At 52.6% G+C, this 24411-nt stretch overlaps 3 protein-coding genes and 1 pseudogene across 4 annotated transcripts; all 4 read left to right on the forward strand.

The window, feature by feature from the left end:
- The first annotated feature begins 2043 nt into the window (after window positions 1-2043).
- ppp1r27a (protein phosphatase 1, regulatory subunit 27a) lies at window positions 2044-5292 on the forward strand. Its single transcript, XM_056609503.1, has 3 exons — window positions 2044-3015; window positions 4035-4185; window positions 4557-5292. Exons 1-3 carry the CDS (start codon window positions 2430-2432, stop codon window positions 4675-4677), a joined length of 858 nt encoding a protein of 285 aa, XP_056465478.1. The 5' UTR covers window positions 2044-2429; the 3' UTR covers window positions 4678-5292.
- Window positions 5293-5753: 461 nt separating this feature from the next.
- On the forward strand, window positions 5754-9100 carry mcrip1 (MAPK regulated corepressor interacting protein 1). 2 transcript variants are annotated; one of them, XM_056609595.1, is made up of 5 exons: window positions 5754-5863; window positions 6394-6483; window positions 7158-7276; window positions 8107-8211; window positions 8295-9100. In XM_056609595.1, the coding sequence occupies exons 2-5, from the start codon at window positions 6476-6478 to the stop codon at window positions 8357-8359; spliced, it is 297 nt and encodes a 98-aa protein (XP_056465570.1). In that variant the 5' UTR covers window positions 5754-5863; window positions 6394-6475; the 3' UTR covers window positions 8360-9100. The 2 variants fall into 2 exon arrangements, with proteins under 2 accessions (XP_056465570.1, XP_056465577.1); XM_056609602.1 differs by having other exon boundaries at window positions 7173-7276; window positions 8295-8473.
- Window positions 9101-9561: 461 nt separating this feature from the next.
- Window positions 9562-12596, forward strand: alyref (Aly/REF export factor). The gene is made up of 6 exons (XM_056609512.1): window positions 9562-9917; window positions 11331-11468; window positions 11582-11729; window positions 11816-11885; window positions 11975-12191; window positions 12278-12596. The coding sequence occupies exons 1-6, from the start codon at window positions 9684-9686 to the stop codon at window positions 12290-12292; spliced, it is 822 nt and encodes a 273-aa protein (XP_056465487.1). The 5' UTR covers window positions 9562-9683; the 3' UTR covers window positions 12293-12596.
- Window positions 12597-12723: 127 nt separating this feature from the next.
- On the forward strand, window positions 12724-24133 carry LOC130403627 (rho GDP-dissociation inhibitor 1-like; annotated as a pseudogene).
- The last annotated feature ends 278 nt before the right edge of the window (window positions 24134-24411 follow it).

A 24411-nucleotide genomic window follows, 5' to 3' on the forward strand; every position in this document is an offset into this window, starting at 1 on the left:
TCCATCCTGCCCCAGCGCTGACCTCTGTCAACATACTGGAACGAGGATCAGGGCTGGAGCATTCAGGACATGCAGTCCACTGGGGAGGGAGTCAGGTGCTGAGCTCTCAGTCTGTGAGCACATTGAGCCTTGACTGACGGGCCTTGTGACAGGCAGCTCCCTGTGCACATGACCCCTCTCCTGCCAGGGACACCCAGTGGGAGAGCCGGGGTCCAGGGGTACAAATGCTGCTCCATGTTTTAGGATAAACGCTCAGAGAAGCAAGTGGCACTGTGAACGATGTTGTGTTGAGAAGAGGAGGCTGAAGCCCAGACCAATCACAGTACACCTCACTCTGGATCAGAGCGTCGACAAATGCCTGACAAAACGTGTTTGGTACTTGAAGGCCTCTGTGTTTCCACTAGAAGTGTCCAGTGAGCCGGTTTGGCTCCTTGCTTGTTTGTCTCAGTGTCATCTCTGTAGAATCAGTAGGCTGCTCTGCTGGACAGGATGTTGGCACCGGGTGCGTCCTGGTTTGTGTTTGTAGTCCTAACAGACCGATCCTCATGTGTACTAGGCCGCAGTATGGAGTACTAGGGTGCAGAACGAGTTTATGGAACGTTAACGTGTCAAACAACCCATTGTCGCTGAAGCGTCTCCGTGCTGTGATGGACAGGAGCCGTGTCCCTTGGGAGTGGGGGGGATGAACAGCCTTCCCAGGGTCGGGGGCACGCGGCGACCAGGCCCCTCAAACATCAACACGGCTCAAAGTCGGCGCAAGACTCGCCCAGAAGTCATCTAGCGAGGGCGTGAGGTTCCTCACGGCGGCCAAAGCAGATTGTTGATGAGTGTCCGGTTTTCATTTCCTCATGTACTCTGGCTGGCTGAGTCTTTCAAACGCCCCAGAACTCATTGGAAGGCTCGGGGGGGCGGCTATAATCAGCCCGGCCAATCTTAGACCTCCGGGGGACAGCTGGTGACACAGGCTCAATGCCGCAGCGCACACAACACAACAGAAGGTGTGTTGGTCCGCTTTTAGGGATTTCAAATATCAGCTCTCAGGTTTTATGGTGGAGTTGGGGAAAGAGGTAACGCGACCGCATCACATGTTGCTTTGCTTTCATATCGTCTGGTCATGATGTTTGGTCATGATGTCTGATCGTCATGTTGGTTCATGTTTCTGGAGAGTGGTTGGGACTGAATTCCCAGAATCTGGACTGGTGCACGTCAGAATCCCAGCATTGTAAAAAAGCTCCTTTTCTGAACATGTGACTATGGGAGGCATCTGCACAGAGAGGCTAAATGTAGCTTCTTTGATTTATGTCTTTATGACCTAGCTGTTGGGCAAGACAGCAGTCCCACGGATAACGTCCTGCTGGACAGACGGACACACCGGTCCTGGCGACCCAAACATAGAACTCACGTAGTCCACGCGTGACTACAGGGCGGTGAAGGTAATAAATACCAGAGCGGCCACGCCAGAGGTCAGCGCTATAGGGAGTGGGCATCAACGACCACAACAAGATGTAGGCGAGACTAAAGCGGTTCTGATCAGGTAGAAAACGGCCTGTCAGACCGACAGCCGAAACAAATGAATGAAAAAACACAAAAACAATTGCTGTTCCAATGTCGGTTTACCAAATAATTACTGAATGGATCTTGTACAGATCGGGATGCCTTACAAACACAAAAACACACACACATATACATATCTATATACCAACAAACCACTTTTATCTGGATGTCAGAAGCGGCCATCTTGGGCCTGTTTCAGGAGTAGCCATCAGAGCAGCGACCCTGTGGTCTGCATGTCTCCTGATTGTGCACAGGCCCACACGGCATGTTACCTACAGCTGTTTGGATGTTTACCGCCTCAGACCCGTCTCAGAAGCCTTATGGTGGCAGTTGTCAACGGGTTTTACGGGCCAAGGGATGGGGCGGGTGTGGGGGGAGGGCATGTGACCACATGGGGAGAGGGCTTGGACACCAGCCACTAGCTCCTAAGCTGATGTCACTCGATCTTGCGCTCCGAAATAGCCAGACAGAGGGTATATAGGACCCCCAGCACCGCCGGCCCCCCTAGACGAGACACAGCCCCACTCTGGATAACACCCCCACGGCGCTTACACACAGGGCCACAGGGAGACGGCCCCCGGGACAACAGCAAGGGCACCAGAGGGGAGACTCGGAGACCGGGTGGTCCGCACGGGACCCCCTCTAGCAAGGGTCCGGCCACCGCCGAAGGGGGAGGAGCCTCTCTGCACGCGGATACCAGCAACAGGAAGGGATTAGAGACGACGACAGATTGGGACTGGATCACAGGACGGACGGACCGAGGATTTCCTTTCTTCCTGTGTTGTGGTTGGATTCTGCTCTCTGATTGGAGGAGAGCAGCGTGGCCTCTAACCCGGGTCACTAAGGAGGGACAGGGGCCGCCCCCGCCCGCAGACATGAAGTACAGCTACCCCCTTCCCGGGACGTACTCCAGCAGCGCGCAGTACACCCCCACCCAGTACACCCCCACCCAGTACACCACCTCAAAGTACACCCCCACCCAGTACACCACCTCAAAGTACACACCAGCGCAGTACACCACCTCAAAGTACACACCAGCGCAGTACACCACCTCAAAGTACACACCAGCGCAGTACACCACCTCAAAGTACACGCCCTCGCTCTACCTGCCCTCGGTCACCTCCACCGCCAGGTACACGCCCACCGCCACCTACGGCTCCTCCCTCTGCAGCCCCTCGTCGCACTACGCGCCGTCCTACAAGTCGGCGGCGGCGGCGGCGTACGTCCCGTCGTACACTCGGGGCTCGCGGGGCGCGACCACGCGGCGCTCCAAGGCGCAGGACGCCCCCCCGCCGCCCGCCGCCGCCCCCGCGCCCGCCGCCCCCCTGGCCCCGCCCCCGCGCGCCGTGCACTTCCCCAACGACATCATCTTCCAGGACCTGGTGCGGCGTGGCGAAATGGAGCAGATCGGGAGGTTCATGAGGGCGCGGAAGGTGCGCCTCGACACGCTGTTCCACTCAGGTGAGCAGGCCCTCTGATTGGCTCTGTGGTCGCTGAACGCAGCTCCTGGTTGGCTCACAACGGGCCGCTAAGAGTATTAGAATAATAAACTGTAATAGAACGCAAGCGGCCGATGACAGCCAATAATAATCAGAGACTAGCTTGGGTCCCCCGGCGGGGTAAGAAAAGCCCACGGACACTTGATCTGACAGTGTGTGTGTGTGTGTATGTGTATTGTGTATTGTGTATTGTGTATGTGTATGTGTATGTGTATGTGTATGTGTATGTGTGTGTGTGTGTGTGTGTGTGTGTGTGTGTGTGTGTGTGTGTGTGTGTGTGTGTGTGTGTGTGTGTGTGTGTGTCCAGGCTTGACTATTGCAATGCGCTCTTCACTGGCCTCCCCAAAAAGTCAATCAGGCGGCTGTAATTAATTCAAAATGCTGGTTCCAGAATTTAACAAAAAATGAGAACACATCTCACCAATCCTCCGGTCTTTGCATTGGCTTCCAGTACAATTCAGAATCTAGTTTAAAGTTCTCCTCATCCTCTTTAAGACACTCAATGGCCTGGGGCCAAAATACATCTCAGATATGCTAATCTATTACCAACCTACAGCTGGCTGCCTGGGGTCAGGTCTAGGGAGGGTGAAATGGCATTTAGTCATTATGCTGTCCACTGCTGGAACCAACTACCAACAGGAATTAAATCTGCCCCTACTGTAACTTCTTTTAAAAAGAAATTAAAAAAACATTTATTTTCTGTTGCTTTCAATTGATCCTGTCTTTGTTTTGTTGTTACTTGAATAATTATATCTATTTTTTATTTGTTCATTTTTTATTTTTTTTAAAGCACTTTGAATAACCACCGTGTCTGATACAGTGCTGTACAAATACAATACTGTGTGTGTGTGTGCGTGTGCGTGTGTGTGTGCGCGTGTGCGTGTGCGTGTGTGTGTGTGTGTGTGCGTGCGTGTGTGCGTGTGCGTGTGCGTGTGTGTGTGTGTGTGTGTGTGTGTGCGTGTGTGTGTGTGCGTGCCCCAGGCATGGCCCCGCTCCACGAGGCGGTTCTGACCGGTAACCTGGAGGTGGTGAAGGAGCTGATCCGCTACGGCGCCGACGTCCACCAGAGGGACGAGGACGGCTGGACGCCGCTGCACATGGCGTGCAGCGACGGCTTCCCCCTCATCGCCAGGTCCGCACCCCCCCAGAACCCCCACATGACCGCTGCTGGGCCGCACAGACACAGGGCCAGACCCCCAGAGCTGTGGGGTCCCGTCCTTTAAGCTGGACTCTAAACTAACCCTATCTTTTAGACAGGGCCAGATGACGCCACAAAATGATCAAACTAGTTGAACTCACCTCTGACTCACTAGAGCACTTTGAGCATCTTTTACCCTGAGAAATGTACTAAAGGTAAGGTCAATCAAAGGTCATACTTAAGGTACACTTTGTGTTCAGGGCTCTGCTTCAGACTGCTTCCATCGCTCGGTCACAGCGTCAGACACATCCCTCTTAATACCAGCTGGACCTCTGCCTGGCTAACAGTCTCTGTCTCCCCTCCAGCTTCCTGCTGTCGGCGGGGGGCAGCCGGGAGGCCCAGAACAACAACGGGGAGAAGCCTGCCGACCTCATCGACCCCGACTACAAGGAGCTGGCCCAGCTGTTTGAGACGGGCTGTGTGTGACTCCCGACCGGCCCAGAGCCGCCACTGGAGGAACATAAAGACATTGTCCCTGCAGAGAGAGCGTCAGACTCTGAACCGCGCTCTGCGTACACCTGGGTGGAAGCGGGCGGCTTCACACCGTTGACAGATTTAAGATTTGTAAAGCCTTTCCTTTTCTGCTTTTTTTTGGTTGTATTTTTTCTTCCAGGGTTGTTGCTTTACAGGCATTTATTTTTTTACGAAGCAGAAGATTATACATATTCTCTCTGATCTGTTGCCAATGCCTACCAAGACGTTTCAGGTACTCAGCTATGCCCCCCCCGCCCCTCCAAGTCTGTGTAGAAGGCTCTTGCATTGGGCAGAATGTGTCCTTTTGTCCGTGTTATGTCTCCTTACTGCTGGGCAGAGAGGTATAGCAGACTAGTAGCAATGCACTCGGAACACTTTGACTACAGCCTGCCTTCCCCCTGGGCATTATACTGTCATTGTGCTTTTTTGTCTTTTCACTACAATTGTTGTTGTGTTATATATATGAGGCATATACATTCATGATAAAGTCAGTAATGAAAGTCTTATATATTGATGTTCAATAATTATTTTTGTACATGTTTTCATAAATAAAGACATATTTTATGAATAATTGTATTTCCTTGTGCTTCATTCTGAGGGCCTATACTTTGGAAATCAATTTACCCCAAACAAGTTCACGGCTAGCAATATTTTTTAAATTTTAACTTTTTGGAGAAACTTACCTTCTCCAAAACGTACCAACACTCATTGACTAGTAAGTAAGTAAGTAAGTAAGTAAGTAAGCTTTATTTGTACAGCGCCTTTCACAGACCAGGGTCACAAAGCGCTTCACAGTTAAAACAAAAACAATAACAATACACAGTTAAGAAGTACATACAAATTTAAGTTTAAAAGGCCAAGACAACTAGGTGACTAGGAAGTTCAACACTTAATAAAATGTACATAGGCTTTAGTTACATTAAGCTCTATCAATATATAATAAACTTTTGAATGTGAGCCTCGATTTTAAAGAAAGGCAGCGTTTAATTGAGTTAATTGGACCTGCGGCTCCAGGGTTCATCAGGTTCTTCCACTTCCGCTCGTTTACCCGGAAACACTCGGTTGGCCTTGGCAACGTCTAGCTGGCCTCACTCCACTGTGAAGCATAAAGACAGCGAAGGGAAATATCAAAGAAAAGGTGGGTGCACTGTCCTAAAATAAGAGATGTTTCGCAGTCAAAAATGAAACGTTAAGCTTTAGGTCCCCGTCTCCGGGAGGATCTAAAACCAGTTGCACCAGCTAGAGGAGGAACCAGTGAGAGGATGAACCAGTGAGAGGAGATGGTAACAGAGCAGCTCGTCGCGGCTAACTAGCCAGGGGCTAAAGCTAGCGATGCTACACGGGCGATTAGCATCGATATGACACTCGTCCCGGCGGGATACACACGTTAACCGGGGATTACTCTCTTCTGATGGGGACTGGAAGGCTAACTGGTTCGGTTCTGGCCGTCAGCCGCCCGGCTAGCCAGGCTGTGTTCGCGTGATGCTAATGATGCTAAAGTTGGCTCAAACGTAAACAATGGCCCGTGTTGGGACTGACAGCCGGTGCCTTCAGCTTCAGGGCAACGGTCACTACCGCACAGCCGGTGGGTCGTGGTGAACAGGAGACGTGACTCAGGGTTTATACTGGGAGCTCTGCTGACGGTGCATCGTGTTTACCTCCCTGTAGATTAAAAGAAGGATTGGATTCGTGTTCTCCGACCCTCTCATCACCCCCAGAGGAGCGACGAGCGGTGCAGACTGCAACCAGAATGACAAGGTACCTCCGACGGGCTGATCTCTGCTCACTCCTCAACCGGCTGTTATTATTCCAGGTTTATCACCGCACCAACAGCGATCCGTTTTGAAATTATTACTCGTATTTTAATGAGGAATTTGACAACAACAACACCAACATAGAATCAGAGTGGTGTTTTCTAATTGCGAGGCCACAGTAGTCAGCCACCGCCCACAAAGTGTGCAGTGCTCCCTGAACACATGGACATCCCAGCAATCAATCAACCTTTTATCTTATGGGCCCCAGCACAATGCAATCGTAATCCACCCAGATAAGAACAGGTAAACAAGGAAAACAAGGCTTCATTTGGCATCGCACCTCTTGCTACGGCTGTCATGAGTGTAGTGGTGGACCGTGTGCTTCCCTTTGTGGCCACAATTGAACCATTTATGTCTCCTACCCACTTCTCATCCATCAAACAGAATGAGGACAAGGTTAGGATGAGGATAGAGAAGAGGTAGGACTAGTTAGGACGAGGACAGAGAAGAGTTAGGAGGAGGGGGTACTGGACGCTGTCCACGTGACTGTGTGGCGCACAGATCCGTAAGAGCTGTGCGATGCTTCAAGTTGGCTTGAGGCTCTTTCAAAGCATCACATATCGCACATTAAAATGTACTCAGTGTTTACTACTTGTCGCTTTTCTGAAATGTCTAAAGCTCATCTGCTCCAAGGATGGTGAACAGTTACAAGAGGACGTCCAGTCCCCGGTCGCCCACCAACACCGGGGACCTCTTCACCCCCGCTCACGAGGAGAACGTGCGCTTCATCCATGACAGTGAGTCCGGCTGCATAGCGATACTTCTACCCCAACGCCTTCTTATCATGGCCATGCTGCAGGCAATAAGGCTGGATCCTCATTGTGTACATCCTCATTTTATACAGCTGTGATATTGCCATGATAAAAAAAAGGTGTCAATGCTGTATATTCCTCATGTCTTATGTTGCTCTATATTCCTTATGTCTTATATTGATCTATATTCCTCATGTCTTATATTGCTCTATATTCCTCATGTCTTATATTGCTCTATATTCCTCATGTCTTATATTGCTCTATATTCCTCATGTCTTATATTGCTCTATATTCCTCATGTCTTATATTGCTCTATATTCCTCATGTCTTATATTGCTCTATATTCCTCATGTCTTATATTGCTCTATATTCCTCATGTCTTATATTGCTCTATATTCCTCATGTCTTATATTGCTGTATATTCCTTATGTCTTATATTGTAAATATCGCCCACCTCCATATGTCCTTGGTGGAGGTGTTAGAGGCGGGTTTAAGATGATGTGTTTTGCATGACTATGAGCTGTAGGAGAGGCTGTATGGTCTTGTGTAGTTCTTGGCCATTGAAACTAGACGTGACTAAATGGGGACACGATCACAGTAAGTGGTTTCTAGGTCTAGGGCGTTATTTAAATATTCCCAGTAGTTGATGGGCATTGTGTTGCCTTTACCTTCCCTAATCTCGTCACTCCGGGGCCCTTAGTCTGATGAGGACCTCGTCAACATGAGCTGCTTCTAGTCTCAGGGAACAGTTTTCTTTGTGAGGGGTGATCTTTTTGTAAGTTGTGTAACCGTTGTGTATCTTGCCCTGCTCCCAGCCTGGCAGTGTGTACTCCGAGACATCAGGTCAACACAGAACAGCGAACGGAACGAGCGCGGACCACAGGAGTATGTGGAGAAGAACCCCAACCCTAACCTCCATTGTAAGTGATCCAGGTGATTGTGTTCCTTGGGACTGCTTCCAGACAGAGGATGCTTAACAACGCTTCCTCCTTGTGCCTTTCAGCTTTCACACCAGTGGACCTGAGTGACCTCAAGAAACGCAACACACAAGACGCCAAGAAGTCCTAGTCTCCCACCGCTGCGCCGCCAACTTTTTTATTTAGTTTCTCCTCAACCTTTTATCTTTGGGAACTTTTGGCTCTCAGTCCTCCATCAGCCAGCACATTGGCCCTCATCGCTGCCCCCCCCCCCCCCCCGAGCCCGATCCAACCCCCCCCCCCCACGGACCCTGAACCCCGCCCGCCGGTCACCCGTCCCTTTACTCTCTCTTCCTCTCTTTCTCTCCCTCCGCCCTTTTCTGAAAATCCTTATGAGGGCTTGGTTACAAAAAACGTAAAAAACAGAACATTTCCAGTTTCATAATCAGTTCTCTTCATGTCATTGAAGGTTAAGATTCTTCGTATACATACATTTTTTTAACCAATGGAACTGATGCAGAACATCAGACGAGGGGGCGGCTGATGCCAGGAGCAGACTGCTCTCCACCAGAAGAGGAGTCTCTCACCGATACAAACCTGTTTCTGTACCAACCCGACCGGGGCGACGGGCCAAGGACTGACTTCTATTTTTTGATCTTGAAAGTTTATTAGAGTAATTTTAGAAGTATTGGAATGGTCTTATTTTGAAAGCCAAATGCTATGTAGAATGCCAACGTGTGTTTCTTTTTCTTTTTTTAAATAAAGATTCCCGTAAAAGGAAGTCTCTTAAAACGGATTTAAAGTAGAGATCTCCTCCAATATGCTGTCCTAAATTGACTTCCCAGCATTGGAAACATGTTGAATAAAATACTTTTACAATATTCCTCCCCTTTTCTAATTGCATAGTAATGCACACACACGTTTCACAGCACAAGTGATGCTTAGATTAGATAAAATTGTTTTAATCCCCATAGGAGATTTTTAACGTTGCAACAACCCAGCAGCAGAGGAAAAACACAGGATACAAAATAAACAAAACAAATACAAAGTACTAATGCAAACAAATAAAGTGGCTAACAGAAATGCAATGTAAACAAAGAGAAAGTGCCTATACATAGAATACTTTCTTACCAAACCAAATTCGTGAAGATTTTTCACGATAGCTAAATATTATTTGAGTGCATCATGGAATTTCTTCACAAGTTTGACTTTGTGAGACATTCCGTACTCTAATGAAAGCCCTGTTTACAAATAGAATTGCATGAAAGAATAGTATTTAGTGGGCGGGGAAATTGACGTACTCAAGCCTACGTACGATGCGCATGCGCCCCAGCCCCTATATTGTGTTAGCTCCGTGCGTCTTTCACACACGCTCACACAGTGAAGGTGAGTCGTTGATCAACGACACGGAGCAGGCACCGCCAGGGTTACATTTTTTCCTCCGTTAAATAGTTAAGTAGTAATTAAAAGGCACCATGGCCGATAAGATGGATATGTCACTCGATGACATTATCAAACAGAACAGGCAGCAGAGAGGCGGAGGTCGCGGCGGAGGAGGCCGCGGCAGGGGAGCCTCCGGCCGGGGCGGCGGAGCTCCGCGTCTCGGGGGCGCAGGAGGCGGAGGATTTGCAGGCAGAGGCGCATCCGGCCCCATGAGAGGCCGACAGAACCTCAACCGAGGCCGAGGAAGACCGACTCCTTACAACAGGGTATGAGAAAGTGAACGGAATGAGCAGAAAACGAGAATCCCTGGCGAGCTGAACCCACCAGGGTGACGTCCTAATCTCCAGCGGGCCTACTAGCTCCTCCAGCGGGCCGACAGGGCCCTCTGGCCTGCCTGCTAGCTCCCTTAGCCGGCCTGCTAGTCCTGTGTCAGGCCTAGCCGCCGAGTTCTCCCTAGGAAGGGGATTCGGTGTAAATGTCGGTTATTCGTTAATGGAGGTTGTGTGCATAGTCTGTCCTATACCTACTATGTGTAGCGACGTCTCTGGAGGAGTCGCAGCGGTCGGCGGCGATCCGCCACCCGGCAAGCTGCGGAGGCGGAGCGGCTGTTAATCTGCGAGGCCTCGGCGGCGCCATTTTGAATTCAGCATCTTCAATCCTTCACACCTTAGTTGATTAGTAGTTCCCGTGGTTCCTGGTCGATTGGTGGAAGGGGTGAGAAGGGATGCCAGAGCCTCGACCCTTTCACCGACCCATGAAGATTTTTGGAGCAGGGTTCGACCCAGCGGCCTGCGGGAGTCCGCGGCCTTTGTCTGGGAGTGGCCGGCGGGTCGCACTACGCGGCCGACCCTTCAGTGGTTCTCTACAGGTTTGCCTTGTATGTGGCTGGAGCAGTGGACTGTTAACTCCCCACCTGTGTATTTTATAAAGCCCTTATCCACAGTAAATCTGAATTGTAGTTTGGTCCAACATAGACCAATTCAAAATGGCGTGGTCTCAAAATGGACGTCCCGATAACCGCCATTGATAGGAGTCCCGGTGGGCCTAGAGGTTAATGTACGCATGGACACCGTTTGTCGAAGCCGAAGCCTACGTGGCTCGTAAAGGACTATTGTGAGAACGAGGAGCATCGAGTCACCCCAGAGGAGCCCTTCTTCCCAGAACGACACTGAGGATAAGTCCCTCGAGATGGCCGTGAGGAGGGTCTTTGGTGGAGGCGCTGATGGCAAGATACCAGTGGGCATGTCGGGGTCTAGTGCGGGTTGGCTGTGGGGCAGGGCTTTGCTGGGAAATGTATTGGCCTGTTGAACTGGTTTCAATTAACATGCATTAGCTATGTTGTGTTCCATAAAAAAAATACTGCTAGCGTTAATCGTTGTTGTACATTTTTTTAGCAATGTGTACTTGCTAAAAAAAAAAAAAGAAGTGACAAGTGTCAGGCCTTTTTTATTTTCCTTTTTTATTTTTTGTATTGTAATTTTCGTTAGTTTGTAGGGATAACTTGCATGTGAAGACTGTGGGTGGGGGGAAGGGAACCATGGGGCGGGCCTTAGCGGGCAACAGCTGATCCCTGGTCCTGTTGGACGTGAGCACCCGCTCCCCCCACACCAGCCGCGGACTCTGACTGACAGAGCCAGGGGATCGCAGTCAGCAGGTGCGTTGTCTTTCATCTGTTGCAGCCCAAGCAGATGCCCGACAAATGGCAGCACGACATGTTCAACAACGGCTTCAACGGCAACGCTGGCGCCGGCGTGGAGACCGGAGGCAAGCTGCTGGTCTCCAACCTGGACTTTGGCGTCTCTGATGCCGACATTCAGGTACGGTTTGTCTTTAATACTCGTTTATCGTGATGTTTTTCCGTTCTGATGCGTCTGTTACCCCGACTGGGCTGTTGGTCTGCGGTGCTGATGGTTCTGGTTCCCCGTTGCAGGAGCTGTTCGCTGAGTTCGGGACGCTGAAGAAGGCGGCGGTTCACTACGACCGCTCGGGGAGGAGTCTGGGCACCGCCGACGTCCACTTCGAGAGGAGGGCCGACGCCCTGAAGGCCATGAAGCAGTACAACGGAGTGCCCCTGGACGGTACGCGCTGCGACGGCCCACGCCCGATGAGTGGTCTCTCTCTGTGTATCCCCTGTTCGCGTCTGACCGTTGATGTTTGTGCGCAGGGCGGCCGATGAACATCCAGCTCGTCACGTCACAGATCGACACGCAGCAGAGACGGCCCCCCATGCAGGGGTAGGTGGACGCGTCGACGCGTCTCCATGACGACGGTACGGCCCCGCTGTCTCGTCGGCAGAGGCTAACTCTTCCTTTCTGTTGGTCAGGCTGAACAGAGGCGGCGCCGGCGGCGGCGGCATGAACAGGAACCGGGTCGGGGCGTTCGCCGGAGGCATGCAGCCGCGGGGTCGTGGGGGTCGCGGGGCAGGAGGACCCCGGGGTAAAGGTCGCGGCGCCGGTGCTGGAGGTCGCGGTGGCGGCGCCAGCAAACAGCAGCTCTCTGCCGAGGAGTTGGACGCCCAGTTAGACGCCTACAACGCCCGGGTACGTCCGCACACGCCCCGCGCTGTTCTGCTGTGAGGGAGGTGGTTTGAGGCCGTGTTGACCGTGTTCCTCTCTCTCCTCTCCAGATGGACACCAGCTAAGAAGGCCCCGCCCTCGTCATCTGCCCCCCCCCCCCCACTCGTACTGCACAGATGTTGTGATGTGCAGAATGTTATACACTTGTTCTCATGTGCAGGATGTCTTGCACTTGGTTATGTGAAATTTGTGTACCAATTATTTTAAATCCTCTGAAGTGTTTTTTACCAATTTATGCCGCTTTTCTTTTTTTTAATTTTTTTTGAAGAAAACTTGGTTTGACTGTAGGTTGTTGCGTCAGCCTTTTTCCTGTTGGCTGATCCGTGTCCTTGTACATGACTTTAATAAACCTGCAGTATATAACCAGCCACATGATGCCTTGGAATGTTTGAATTGTATTTAATGGGCAAAGATATATAAGGTTTAAAGATGGAGACAACTTGAACCAGCAACATTATCGAAGATGTTAATGGGTTAAAAATGCTGCTCAAAATGGTATTGCTATAATAATATAAATGTATATAGCGCTTATGTGCGTGTGGTAGGGTGAATCGTAATCCGGTTTCGATTGTTGGACGAATTCCATCTGTTAACCGCAGAGTTTGTGTGCATAGCCTGAACCAAACTCGTTCTGCAGTACGCCAGTAGAACCACTAGATAGCGACCCTGGTTCTCACGAGCGAACTAATTTCGTATTTTTGCATAGAACTGACTATGAACTATTCATAGTTATTTTTATTGTCATATGCACAACAAATACAGAGCAGTCGCTGGCAATGAAATTCTTTAGTCTTTGGCTCCAGTGTAATATAAGAAACAAGTAGGAATGCTGAGACTTAAATTATAAATGTATAATCATGATTGCCTTTAACGCCAGCAGTATGATGAGGACATGACCGTTTCTAACAAGTTCAAAATATACCAAAATAATCACAAGCCTCCAATGTTAAACATCAAACTCGGGGATCACGTGTCCGGTTTATTTACACTTTAATTGTTTAATTGACAAACTATTGCTTTCTGACCACATGTAGTCATTAGCTTATCGTTTATGCGATATTGAGAAGGCCTACATGTCTACGCACGGCGTTTGCCCGAGGCGCGTACCACGAAGAGGTGACCTGGAGGCGCGTCTCCAGCTGACAGACGGCGGTGGTGATGCTCTCTGAACTCGTTGATTCTCACTCCCTGCCATTCGGAGGCGCGACTTCCAGCGTATTGGTCGTCCTACTACTACGGTAAGTGCTGTCAAAGTGGATATCAAACGTTTGATCGATCACTTGGGTACATATTATGTTTGTGTATGGATACGCTTAACATTTAGGAGTATTTGTTGTAGTATGGAGTACTGCCACTGCAGCTTTTCAGAGTGAGCCTCAGAGAAGCTTTAAGTTGTTTGTTACAGTCGATCTAAACGCGTCTCTCGGAGTTACATCGGGTAAAGAAAGTCACTCACCGTATTAACAGCTACAGGTAGGCCTATGATGATTTCCTTATCTTGAAGAATTGTGCCTCCTGCCAACCGTCGTCTATGAGGTCCAGAGTGCGCTTCTTTTGCTTTTTAATGTAAAGATTAAAAAAACGTAGAGATAACCGAAATGGGACGGACAGAGATTCGAGTGGATGAAGGAATTACATAAAGACCCGTTGAACACGTATCGCCGTGGACCATTGTCCTAATCAACAGTATTCCGTTTTATTTTTTAAACTGCGCTTTTCTTGACCAATACTAAAGTTAGCTGGCTTTTGTTTTATAGTAAGAATTCACGTGTGTGTGGGTGTGGGTGTGTGTGTGTGGCACACGATATGTCCATATGAACAAAAAATAATTACTGTGACTGATTGAGTCTTGGAATTATAACAGAATAGCAGGACTTTCAAGCCACACCAAAGGATTTGTAGAATTCAGCGGCAGGATAAACGTCAACATGTAGAGGAACAGCAGTGATTGAGACAAACACTATCTGGGAAGCCCAGCGACCGTCCAACGGAGCCTCTCTTTGTGAGGTCTTTATTTTTCTTTGAGCCAGCCTTATCTATATCTGGCCTTTCTTCTGGTCCTCTTTGGCGAGACGCCGCAATGCTCCACACCAGCCCCTCTCCGGGGGGGGTATGTACCCGGACGCCTGCCAGCTCCTCCACACAGGGCCCAGTGTGAGGGGCGGGGAGCCCGGGGGGCTCGGCCCCTCTCCTTTGTTTTGGTCCTTCTGGGCCGGACCTCCAGCCAACGTCCGCCGACGCAGCCTTTACCTGGGGGGGCGCCACGGCGTGGCGGGCGACCACGACAGGCACACAGTCCAGCTTCACGCTTCTTGTCCTGTCAGCTTGTAGTTCAGGTCAAACTCTTTACAATTTGGGGCATTTAGCAGACGCTTTTCTCCATACCACTTACAATGAAGTAGAGCGGAGGTAGCACATGATGGGACACACTGGCCCGGTACTACCTCTAGGTACTACCTCTAGATCCTAGGTTCTACCTCTAGGTTCTAGATACTAACTCTAGGTACTACCTCTAGGTACTACCTCTAGGTACTACCTCTAGATCCTAGGTTCTACCTCTAGGTTCTAGATACTAACTCTAGGTTCTAGATACTAACTCTAGGTTCTACCTCTAGGTCCTAGGTTCTACCTCTAGGTCCTAGGTTCTACCTCTAGGTAGGTACTACCTCTAGGTACTACCTCTAGATCCTAGGTTCTACCTCTAGGTTCTAGATACTAACTCTAGGTTCTAGGTTCTACCTCTAGGTTCTACCTCTAGGTCCTAGGTTCTACCTCTAGGTCCTAGGTTCTACCTCTAGGTTCTAGATACTAACTCTAGGTTCTAGGTTCTACCTCTAGATCCTAGGTTCTACCTCTAGGTTCTTTGTTATACTTCTAGGTTCTACCACCGTCTGGCTGAGGGTCCGCCTTCCTGTCCTTATCTTTTGAAGGGTCTTCTGGCGGCAGTAAAGGAATGCTGCCTGCGGGCGACATCACAGGAGCGCTTGAAAGCAGGGAGCAGAAAAGGGCAGAACTCAAAGGTTGGTGGGTCGGCCGGTGGCCCAGTATGAGTGGGACCACATAGCGTAGGAGATCAAATGGCCGTGGATATGTGAGGGAGATCTCCAGCAGACGGATGGGTCACAAGCGTCAGGGCTGCCTGGTGTGGGTGGAGGCTGCGTAACACCTTATACCATACATCGGTCTTCTGGCCGGTCGATTGGGGTGTTGTTTAAGGATGGATTTGACTTCTGGGTGGGGGACACTTGAGGCTCTCCAGCCACAGCCCTGCGGTTGTACCGTAGCGGCCACTTGGTACAGGAGTATAAATGAAGCTTCACAGTGGTAGGGCAGCAGGATCTGTGAATGATTTGTTCATCACAATATACAGATGTCTCGTCTTATAAAATGACATCTCAATCATGACGGACGTTTCTAGTCCTTTTGGATTCTCGAGGCCCCGGAACGGAAAGTGTTCAGTCCCAGGTCCCCCTTTGGTTCTAATCCCTTCCAGAGATTAGGATCTGTCCGCACCTCTGATTGGCCACCCTCCACACCTTGGCGCTCCCAATGGCCTCATTAGGTCTAATCCCACCCTCCCTCCCCTCACCGGCTCCAAACGACTTCCTAACCTCGTCCCCTGGCGGCCTAGAACCCGACTCCTGATCCCCGTCCAGTCAGCAGATTATCCTCCCTGGACGGGTGTGGGAGGGAGAGGGAGGATCCTGGAGAGGGATGAGCCTGGAGCCAGGAGAGGGAGGAGCCAGGAGAGGGAGGAGTCTGTAGAGGGAGGAGCCAGGAGAGGGAGGAGTCAGGACGTGAGAGGACCGCAGCGGGAGAGGGTCAGCAGAAGGCTCCAGGCTGATCTTCGGACCTGGGGCCTGCAGACAGCGGTCTTGACAATGGGGAGGCCTGTCTGAGGAAAGTGAGACTCAGACTCGAGCTGTTGTTTACCACGATGACCGTAGCAGTGTTGAGGTTGTTAGAGTTAATGTCGTTTTGATAGTTGTCCGTTTCCTGCCGGCTGTAAATCGTCCGGTCGTAACGGTTTACATCCTTGTTCATTCATTCAGTTGGCTTCCCCTCAGACAGCGGTTTGGAAGGTGTTGGTAAATGTTATTATCAGGATAATCCTCTGTGATTCTTCCCTTGCATTATATAGCAAATAAACGTATCACAACATCCACTTCAGACACCATACTTACCCCACCAATCTTTGACAATATTAGTACAAGGACATGTGAAGTCTGACGGAGAGTCCTAACACTCCTATGTAAGTGTTGATCTTCAGTCTGACGGAGAGTCCTAACACTCCTATGTAAGTGTTGATCTTCAGTGTGATGTATCAAAATAGAGATGATGTCCGGTGTCGCTCACACTCTACGCCCCAGTGCTGGCGGCTGAGCTGGAGCTCTGTCACACGGACCCGTCCAGCCCGTACAGCCCTTGTGGCTCAGCACAGTCATGCCGCTTGAGACTCTCATTAAGATCATGTTCTCCCTTCTGCTGAGCTCCACAGGCTCCATTGTTGGGTCGCCCATCGTTCATTCAGTCGTCAGCAGAACCTGGTTTCTCTCCCTCCCGTTGCTGCAGCAGAGTCCATCTTGTGAATGTGAGCTGTGTTGCCACGGACGTCTTCTGTTCAGGTGCTGCTTCTCAGGTCATGGAGTGAATTCTCCCGCTGCCCGGGGTCGCTCCACGCCGCGACCAGAGAGGAACCGCCCTCAGTCACCACAGTGTCCTCGTGTTCTTCAGAACCACCGGCCACTCTCCTCTTTGGTTCCTTTAGTAGAAGAACAGTGTGTTCTGCACAGGGGTCCAGACACCACCCTCCCGCCTGTGTGTTCTTTGTGTTTGTGTGCATACGTCTGTGTGTGTCATGTATCAGAAGGCCCCTCCGGCCCCTCAAACAGACCCTCATGTCCCGGTATGTTGCCACAACCAGTTCAGCCGTGGCCCTGGGGTGGTGGGGGGCCGGGTGAGGTGGAGGAGGTGGAGGTGGAGGAGAGGAGGAGGTGGAGGAGGAGAGGAGGTGGAGAGGAGGAGGAGGAGGTGGAGGAGGAGGAGAGGAGGTGGTGGAGGAGGAGGAGAGGAGGTGGAGGAGGTGGAGGAGGAGGTGGAGGAGGAGGAGGAGGAGGAGAGGAGGAGGTGGAGGAGGAGGAGAGGAGGTGGTGGAGGAGGAGGAGAGGAGGTGGAGGAGGTGGAGGAGGAGGTGGAGGAGGAGGAGAGGAGGTGGAGGAGGTGGAGGAGGAGAGGAGGAGAGGAGGTGGAGGAGGAGGAGGAGAGGTGGAGGAGGTGGAGGAGAGGAGGACAGGAGAGGAGGAGGAGGAGAGGAGGAGAGGTGGAGGAGGTGGAGGAGGAGGAGGAGGAGAGGAGGTGGAGGAGGTGGAGGAGGAGGAGGAGAGGAGGTGGAGGAGGAGGAGGTGGAGGAGGAGGAGGAGAGGAGGTGGAGGAGGAGAGGAGGAGAGGAGGTGGAGGAGGAGGAGAGGAGGTGGAGGAGGAGGAGGTGGAGGAGGAGAGGAGGAGAGGAGGTGGAGGAGGTGGAGGAGGAGAGGAGGAGAGGAGGTGGAGGAGGAGGAGGTGGAGGAGGAGGAGAGGTGGAGGAGGTGGAGGAGAGGAGGTGGAGGAGGTGGAGGAGGAGGAGAGGAGGTGGAGGAGGAGGAGGAGAGGTGGAGGAGGTGGAGGAGAGGAGGTGGAGGAGGAGGAGAGGTGGAGGAGGTGGAGGAGAGGAGGTGGAGGAGGTGGAGGAGAGGAGGTGGAGGAGGAGGAGAGGAGGAGGTGGAGGAGGTGGAGGAGGAGAGGAGGTGGAGGAGCCCCCCATTAGAAGAGGATCATCCGCCTGCGCGTCGGGACGTAGCTCGCGGCTGCATTCCTCCACCAGCTGAACCAGATCTTTACGTGTCTCCGGGTGAATGGAACCGTACTAACCTGAGCTCCACAGCCCGGAGGACCAGAGGAGAGGAGCTTCAGCAGGCAGGGGAGACCAGAGACCTCAGGGGGGGAGACCAGAGACCTCAGGGGGGGGAGACCAGAGACCTCAGGGAGGGGAGACCAGAGTCCTCAGGTAGGAGACACCAGAGACCTCAGGGAGGGGAGACCAGAGACCTCAGGTAGGAGACACCAGAGACCTCAGGTAGGAGACACCAGAGACCTCAGGGAGGGGAGACCAGAGACCTCAGGGAGGGGAGACCAGAGACCTCAGGGAGGGGAGACCAGAGACCTCAGGGAGGGGAGACCAGAGACCTCAGGTAGGGGAGACCAGAGACCTCAGGGAGGGGAGACCAGAGACCTCAGGGAGGGGAGACCAGAGACCTCAGGGAGGAGACACCAGAGACCTCAGGGAGGGGAGACCAGAGACCTCAGGGAGGGGAGACCAGAGACCTCAGGGGGGGGAGACCAGAGACCTCAGGGAGGGGAGACCAGAGACCTCAGGGAGGGGAGACACCAGAGACCTCAGGGGGGGGAGACCAGAGACCTCAGGGGGGAGACACCAGAGACCTCAGGGAGGGGAGACCAGAGACCTCAGGGAGGGGAGACCAGAGACCTCAGGGAGGGGAGACCAGAGACCTCAGGGGGGAGACACCAGAGACCTCAGGGGGGCAGCAGACACCAGAGACCTCAGGGAGGGGAGACACCAGAGACCTCAGGGGGGGGAGACCAGAGACCTCAGGGAGGGGAGACCAGAGACCTCAGGGAGGGGAGACCAGAGACCTCAGGGAGGGGAGACCAGAGACCTCAGGCAGGGGAGACCAGAGACCTCAGGCAGGGGAGACCAGAGACCTCAGGGAGGGAAGACCAGAGACCTCAGGGAGGGGAGACCAGAGACCTCAGGGGGGTAGGAGACACCAGAGACCTCAGGGAGGGGAGACCAGAGACCTCAGGTAGGAGACACCAGAGACCTCAGGGAGGGGAGACCAGAGACCTCAGGGAGGGGAGACCAGAGACCTCAGGGAGGGGAGACCAGAGACCTCAGGGTGGAGACACCAGAGACCTCGTGGGTCAGTAAGCTCAGGGCTGGGGGGTAGAGTCGGCTGTAGTTCCGGTCCCTCCTCCCTCTGTCCCTCGGCTAAAGGCCTGATCCGGTGTTTTGGGGAAGGGAACATGAGACTGGTGTGAATCGTTTGCTCCTCGCTTCATCTGTGATTGTCCAAAATGTAAACTCTAATGTACGTGTGGAAGAGTGCCAGTGGGTGTTGAACGCTATAACAAAATAATCAACCGCTCGTTATATCAAGGCGGACATTTGTAACATGATCAATATGTTCATTGAACCATCGCCATCAACTGAAACAGCTCAACGTAAACACTTGGTGTTGTATATATTGACAACATTTGTTTAATTCCCACACTTTATTTTCCATTCATTATCCGACCTGAACTCCAAATCCAATAACTTCTTTACAGCTGAGGCGATCAGTTGGCCTCGTTGGCCTACCTCTCATTAATCACCTCGTGTTTCCACACCTCATTAAAGCCCTTCAGCGGTCCAACACCAGCAGGGAGGGGCCCCTCAGCCCAGCCCGCCCCCCCCGGGGCCCACGGCAGTGACCTGTCCTATTAGGGGATGAATGACCTTCAAACCCCAGACCTGACCTTCAGGTGTCTAGGTAGTGGTGCTAGTGGACAGGTCTCTCATTTGTTTGCATCTCTTCTGTTTTTTTTTGGACGATCAAACTGGCGACTCGTTACCACTACTGTTGTGTGTGTGTGTGTGTGTGTGTGTGTGTGTGTGTGTGTGTGTGTGTGTGTGTGTGTGTGGCCTCTGTAGAGATGGATCATGTCTGCTCCACTATCTACTTCCTGTCTCATTGTTGTGTCAGACCGTTTCCTGCCCACACGTCCAATCCCCTATCGTTCCAGAGTGTTGGCTCCTTTGATCTTGGTTTCATTAAGTCACGTCTGCGACCCTCAGCTGACCCGGCCCACCGGGCATGCTGTGTCCATCCAGCTCGGGAATTCTAGTTATTAATAATAATAACGTGTGTTTATTGACTGACACACAATCCTCCTCATGTCATCACATGACCAACGTCTGAACTGGAGAACTCTGCTCTGAGCTCCCCGGAGGGAGGAAGGACCACAAGGACCCGCTCCCCGGAGGGAGGAAGGACCACAAGGACCGGCTCCCCGGAGGGAGGAAGGACCACAAGGACCGGCTCCCCGGAGGGAGGAAGGACCCACAAGGACCGGCTCCCCGGAGGGAGGAAGGACCAAAAGGACCGGCTCCCCGGAGGGAGGAAGGACCACAAGGACCGGCTCCCTTCAGAGAGGGCCAGAGCCAGGGAACACCAGTGCTCTGTGTTCTGAACTGATCTGGGTTCAGTCTGTGTTCTGAACTGATCTGGGTTCAGTCTGTGTTCTGAACTGATCTGGGTTCAGTGGCTCTGCGGAGTGAAGCAGATGTGTTGGTTCTGAACTGATCTGGGTTCAGTGGCTCTGCGGAGTGAAGCAGTGACCTGCTCACCTCTGAGAGCGATGGAGCCCTGAGTTCCCCAACATTAAAACCAGAGAACCCAGGGTTCAGTCGCTCTCTGACGTGAGCAGATCAGAGCAGAACTCACAAATCTGCCTCACGACTGACCTCAGACCAGTTCAGAACACACGGAGCGGGCCCCAGCGCTGATGAGCAGCCTGTTGGCCCCCCCCGGGCCGGGCCCCTCTCGTCCCCGCTGAAGGAGCCCTCCTCACACATGTGTGGACCACATGTGTCTCTCTCTCGTTAAACGCCTGCGTCTGCTTTATTGATGCCCCCCCCCTCCCCCCTCCCCCCTCCCTCCCGGTTTCCATAGCAGTAAAGATGATCACATGGCGGTGACATCCAGCACCTGCCTGAAGCCCTGCCCTGACACGGCTCACGTTAACCAGCGCTGGGTGCTGGTTCTGCTGGTTCTGCTGGTTCTGCTGGTTCTGCTGGTTCTGCTGGTGGGACCACTATGGGGCTGTTAAGCTAGCTCTCCCCTAGCTCTCCCCCCATGTTTAACGCGTTGTCTGAGTTCGGCCCCGGCCCCTGGGTCTTGCTGCGGAGGGGCCCCTGAAGTAAAGCCGGGTGATTGGGGGGTCCAGGACCAGGCCGGGCCCCCACTGTGTGGAGCGGACCCCCTGTGAGGGTCACACACTCTCCATAGCGTCTCATGTTGTGACCGGGGGTCTCCTCTCTCCCGCAGGAAGAAACATGGCGGAGCCGAGACCACTGCGTACCCCAGACCAGACCCCGGACCGGACCCCAGAGGGGACCCCAGACCCGCTGGGGGCGGACCTCCCAGAGGCCACGCCCGGGTACAAGCCCCCGGTGCCGAAGACCCTCCAGGAGCTCCATGAGCTGGACCAGGACGACGAGAGCCTCACCAAGTACAAGAAGAGCCTGCTGGGCGATGCCCGCGGCAGCCACGGTGGGCCTGGGGGGCTTTGGGTCTGGGGGTACGAAGGTCTGGGGTCTGTGGGGTCCTGGTGGGTCTGTGTGTCTGTCGGTCTCTGGGTCTGTGGACATCGTGTTCTATGGAGAACGTCAGGGACTTTGTGCGGTGCGGGTGTTACGTGCGTTGTGCGTGTGCGTTGTGTGCGTGGTGCGGGTGTTAGGTGCGCGGCCGCTCAGTTGTGGTGTTTTTATTGGATTATAAATAGTTTAGCAGAGATGTTGGATGCTGGCCGCTTTACAAGCAGATGTTCACGTGGAGCGGCCCGGGAGCACATGTGGACGAGCCGGAGCCGCCTAATGCGGGGAATGAAGCTCGTATCTCGGAGGGTTTCCGTGGAAGTCTAGATTCATATTTGATTTTCTATTATATATAATACGCCTATATATTTATTTTGTGAATGATCCGTAGTTGTGAACCGGCTCCTCTGAATGGAGCGGAGGCGTGTCCATGGGTTCGTACCGTGTCTAGAGTCACCTGCTGGCCTGGGTGATTATTATAACATGTGTTTATTATTGTCCTCCACGACCATGAAGAGAAATCAATCTTCTCCTTGGAATGTCAGAAACACGTCCGGGAATGTATGAAGAACACTCGGTCTCCCAGTCTCCCTCTATCTCCCAGGACTATAATACTAAAGTTAGTTCCTTCACCTGCACCGTATTAGAAGGTCCGGTAAACTCCTGGCTGGGTTATTTCTGCTTCTGTACCAATTATTAAAAGAAAAAACGAATCACTGTTGTTTACAATAAAACCATGAACACATCCACCGATGGAGTAATGCAATACTAGTACCACTGATGTGATCAGGATGACATCCCGTCTTGTTTGTGTACTGTGTTTATTTTTTCTCTTCTTCTGCTCTGGGGGGCGTTGACAGACGAGGGCGGTTTGAACGTGGTGGTGACCCGGCTGACGCTGCTGTGTGACACGGCGCCGAAGCCCATGACTCTGGACCTGCAGGGTGAGTGCTGCCACCTTGTGGCATACGGGGGAAACACAGGCACACAGCGCCATGCCCCGTGATGCCAGAATCCAACGTTATCTTAAGCAACGGGGAACTATTGAACACAGTATTTGACTTTTAACAGTGTGGGCCTTTTTGTTTGTTCAACATTTTTAGATTTTAATTTCGGTTTATTTGCTTCTGAAATGGATATGATTGAACATCCTTAGTGTAATTTGTAGTTCCTGCTATTGTGTCGTGACATCTTATTGTGTGTTAAGAGAGGTGCTGATGCTGTTGCTCCATCTGGGCTAGTTACATTTTTATTTTTATTTAAACTCGAGAGGTGTCCGGTGATCTACTCAATGCCGTACATTTAAGCAGATTTAAGACAGGCGTTAAATGAGGAGGTGAACCGGTGAGGTGCTGTTCTCCAGGTGACCTGCAGGCCGTCAAGAAGCAGGTCTTCGAGCTGAAGGAGGGCGTCGACTACAAGATCAAGATCAGCTTCAAGGTCAGCCCGGGGACAATGGCCGCCGTCGGTGGGACCTTCTGAACAGGAAGTGACACGTTGTTGAGTCTCATGTTTCTCCCTGTCTGTCTCTGAAGGTCCAACGGGAGATCGTGTCGGGCCTGAAGTACCACCAGGTGATGTCCAGAAAGGGAATCACAGGTAAGACCTCGCTGCTCTCTCCCCGTCCCTCGCTTTAGACTGAACTCCATATTCAGGTTTTCTCTTTAATCTGGATTAATAATCTACCACACAGATGCATTTTGTACCAGAACGGATGTTTGATGACATCTTGTATCTGTATCTGTATCTGTATCTGTATTAGCGAGGGGAATCCAGAACAGGAGCGGTCTGGCCAGTATGGGAATGTGTGACGCTGGATCTAGGGGATTCCAGGTCTGGGGAAGTGTTATCAGGCTGTCCATGAATAAACGTCTGCAGTCTGAGAGCAGCGAGCTCCTCTCTGGGTGACCTTCTCCTTCTGACAAACGTTCTTACGTGAGTGGCTGTGGATACAGCGTCTGCTGAGCGGGTTGCTCTCCGCTCTGTGCTCCGTCAGAACAGTAAGATTACAAACCGAAGCTTGCGCTCCGTGCGCTCCGGTCTTCCCTTCTGGAGAAGTGTCTACTGGGGGGCGTGGGGCTCAGAGGTAGAGCGGGTTGGTAACCGGGAGGTCGCTGGTTCGATCCTGACGAGCTGGCTGTCGCCCTGAGGGGGCGACTCCGCCGTCGGTGGGCGATGTGTGTATGAACGGGTGAATGTGAGGCGACAGTACAGCGCTGGGGGGGCCACTGGTTAGAACAGCGCTGTGTGACTGCAGTCCATTAACTGGAGCCCCCCCCCCCCCCCCCCCAGTGGACCGGGCCTCCTTCATGGTGGGCAGCTACGGGCCCCGGCCCGCCAGGAGCAGGAGTACGTGACGGCGCTGGACGAGGCTCCGCGCGGCCTGATGGCCCGCGGGACCTACAACATCAAGTCCTCCTTCGTGGACGACGACCAGAACGTGTATCTGTCCTGGGACTGGAGCCTCACCATCAAGAAGGACTGGAGCGGCTGACCCCCCTCCTCCCCCTCCTCCTCCCCCCCCTCCCCCTCCTCCCTCCTCCCCCTCCTCCCTCTCCTCCCACTCCTCCCCCTCCTCCCCCCCCTCCTCCCTCTCCTCCCACCCCCCCTCCTCCCTCTCCTCCCCCTCCTCCCTCTCCTCCCCCTCCTCCCTCTCCTCCCACTCCTCCCTCCCTCCTCCTCCTCGCCCCCCCTCTCCTCCCCCTCCTCCCTTCCTCCCTCCCCCTCTCTGTCTTCTCATTGTCCGAGGGTTAGGTCACTTGTTTTAGATTT

Source organism: Gadus chalcogrammus, chromosome 2 (assembly GCF_026213295.1).
Source record: "Gadus chalcogrammus isolate NIFS_2021 chromosome 2, NIFS_Gcha_1.0, whole genome shotgun sequence".
NCBI classification, from domain to species: Eukaryota; Metazoa; Chordata; class Actinopteri; order Gadiformes; family Gadidae; genus Gadus; species Gadus chalcogrammus.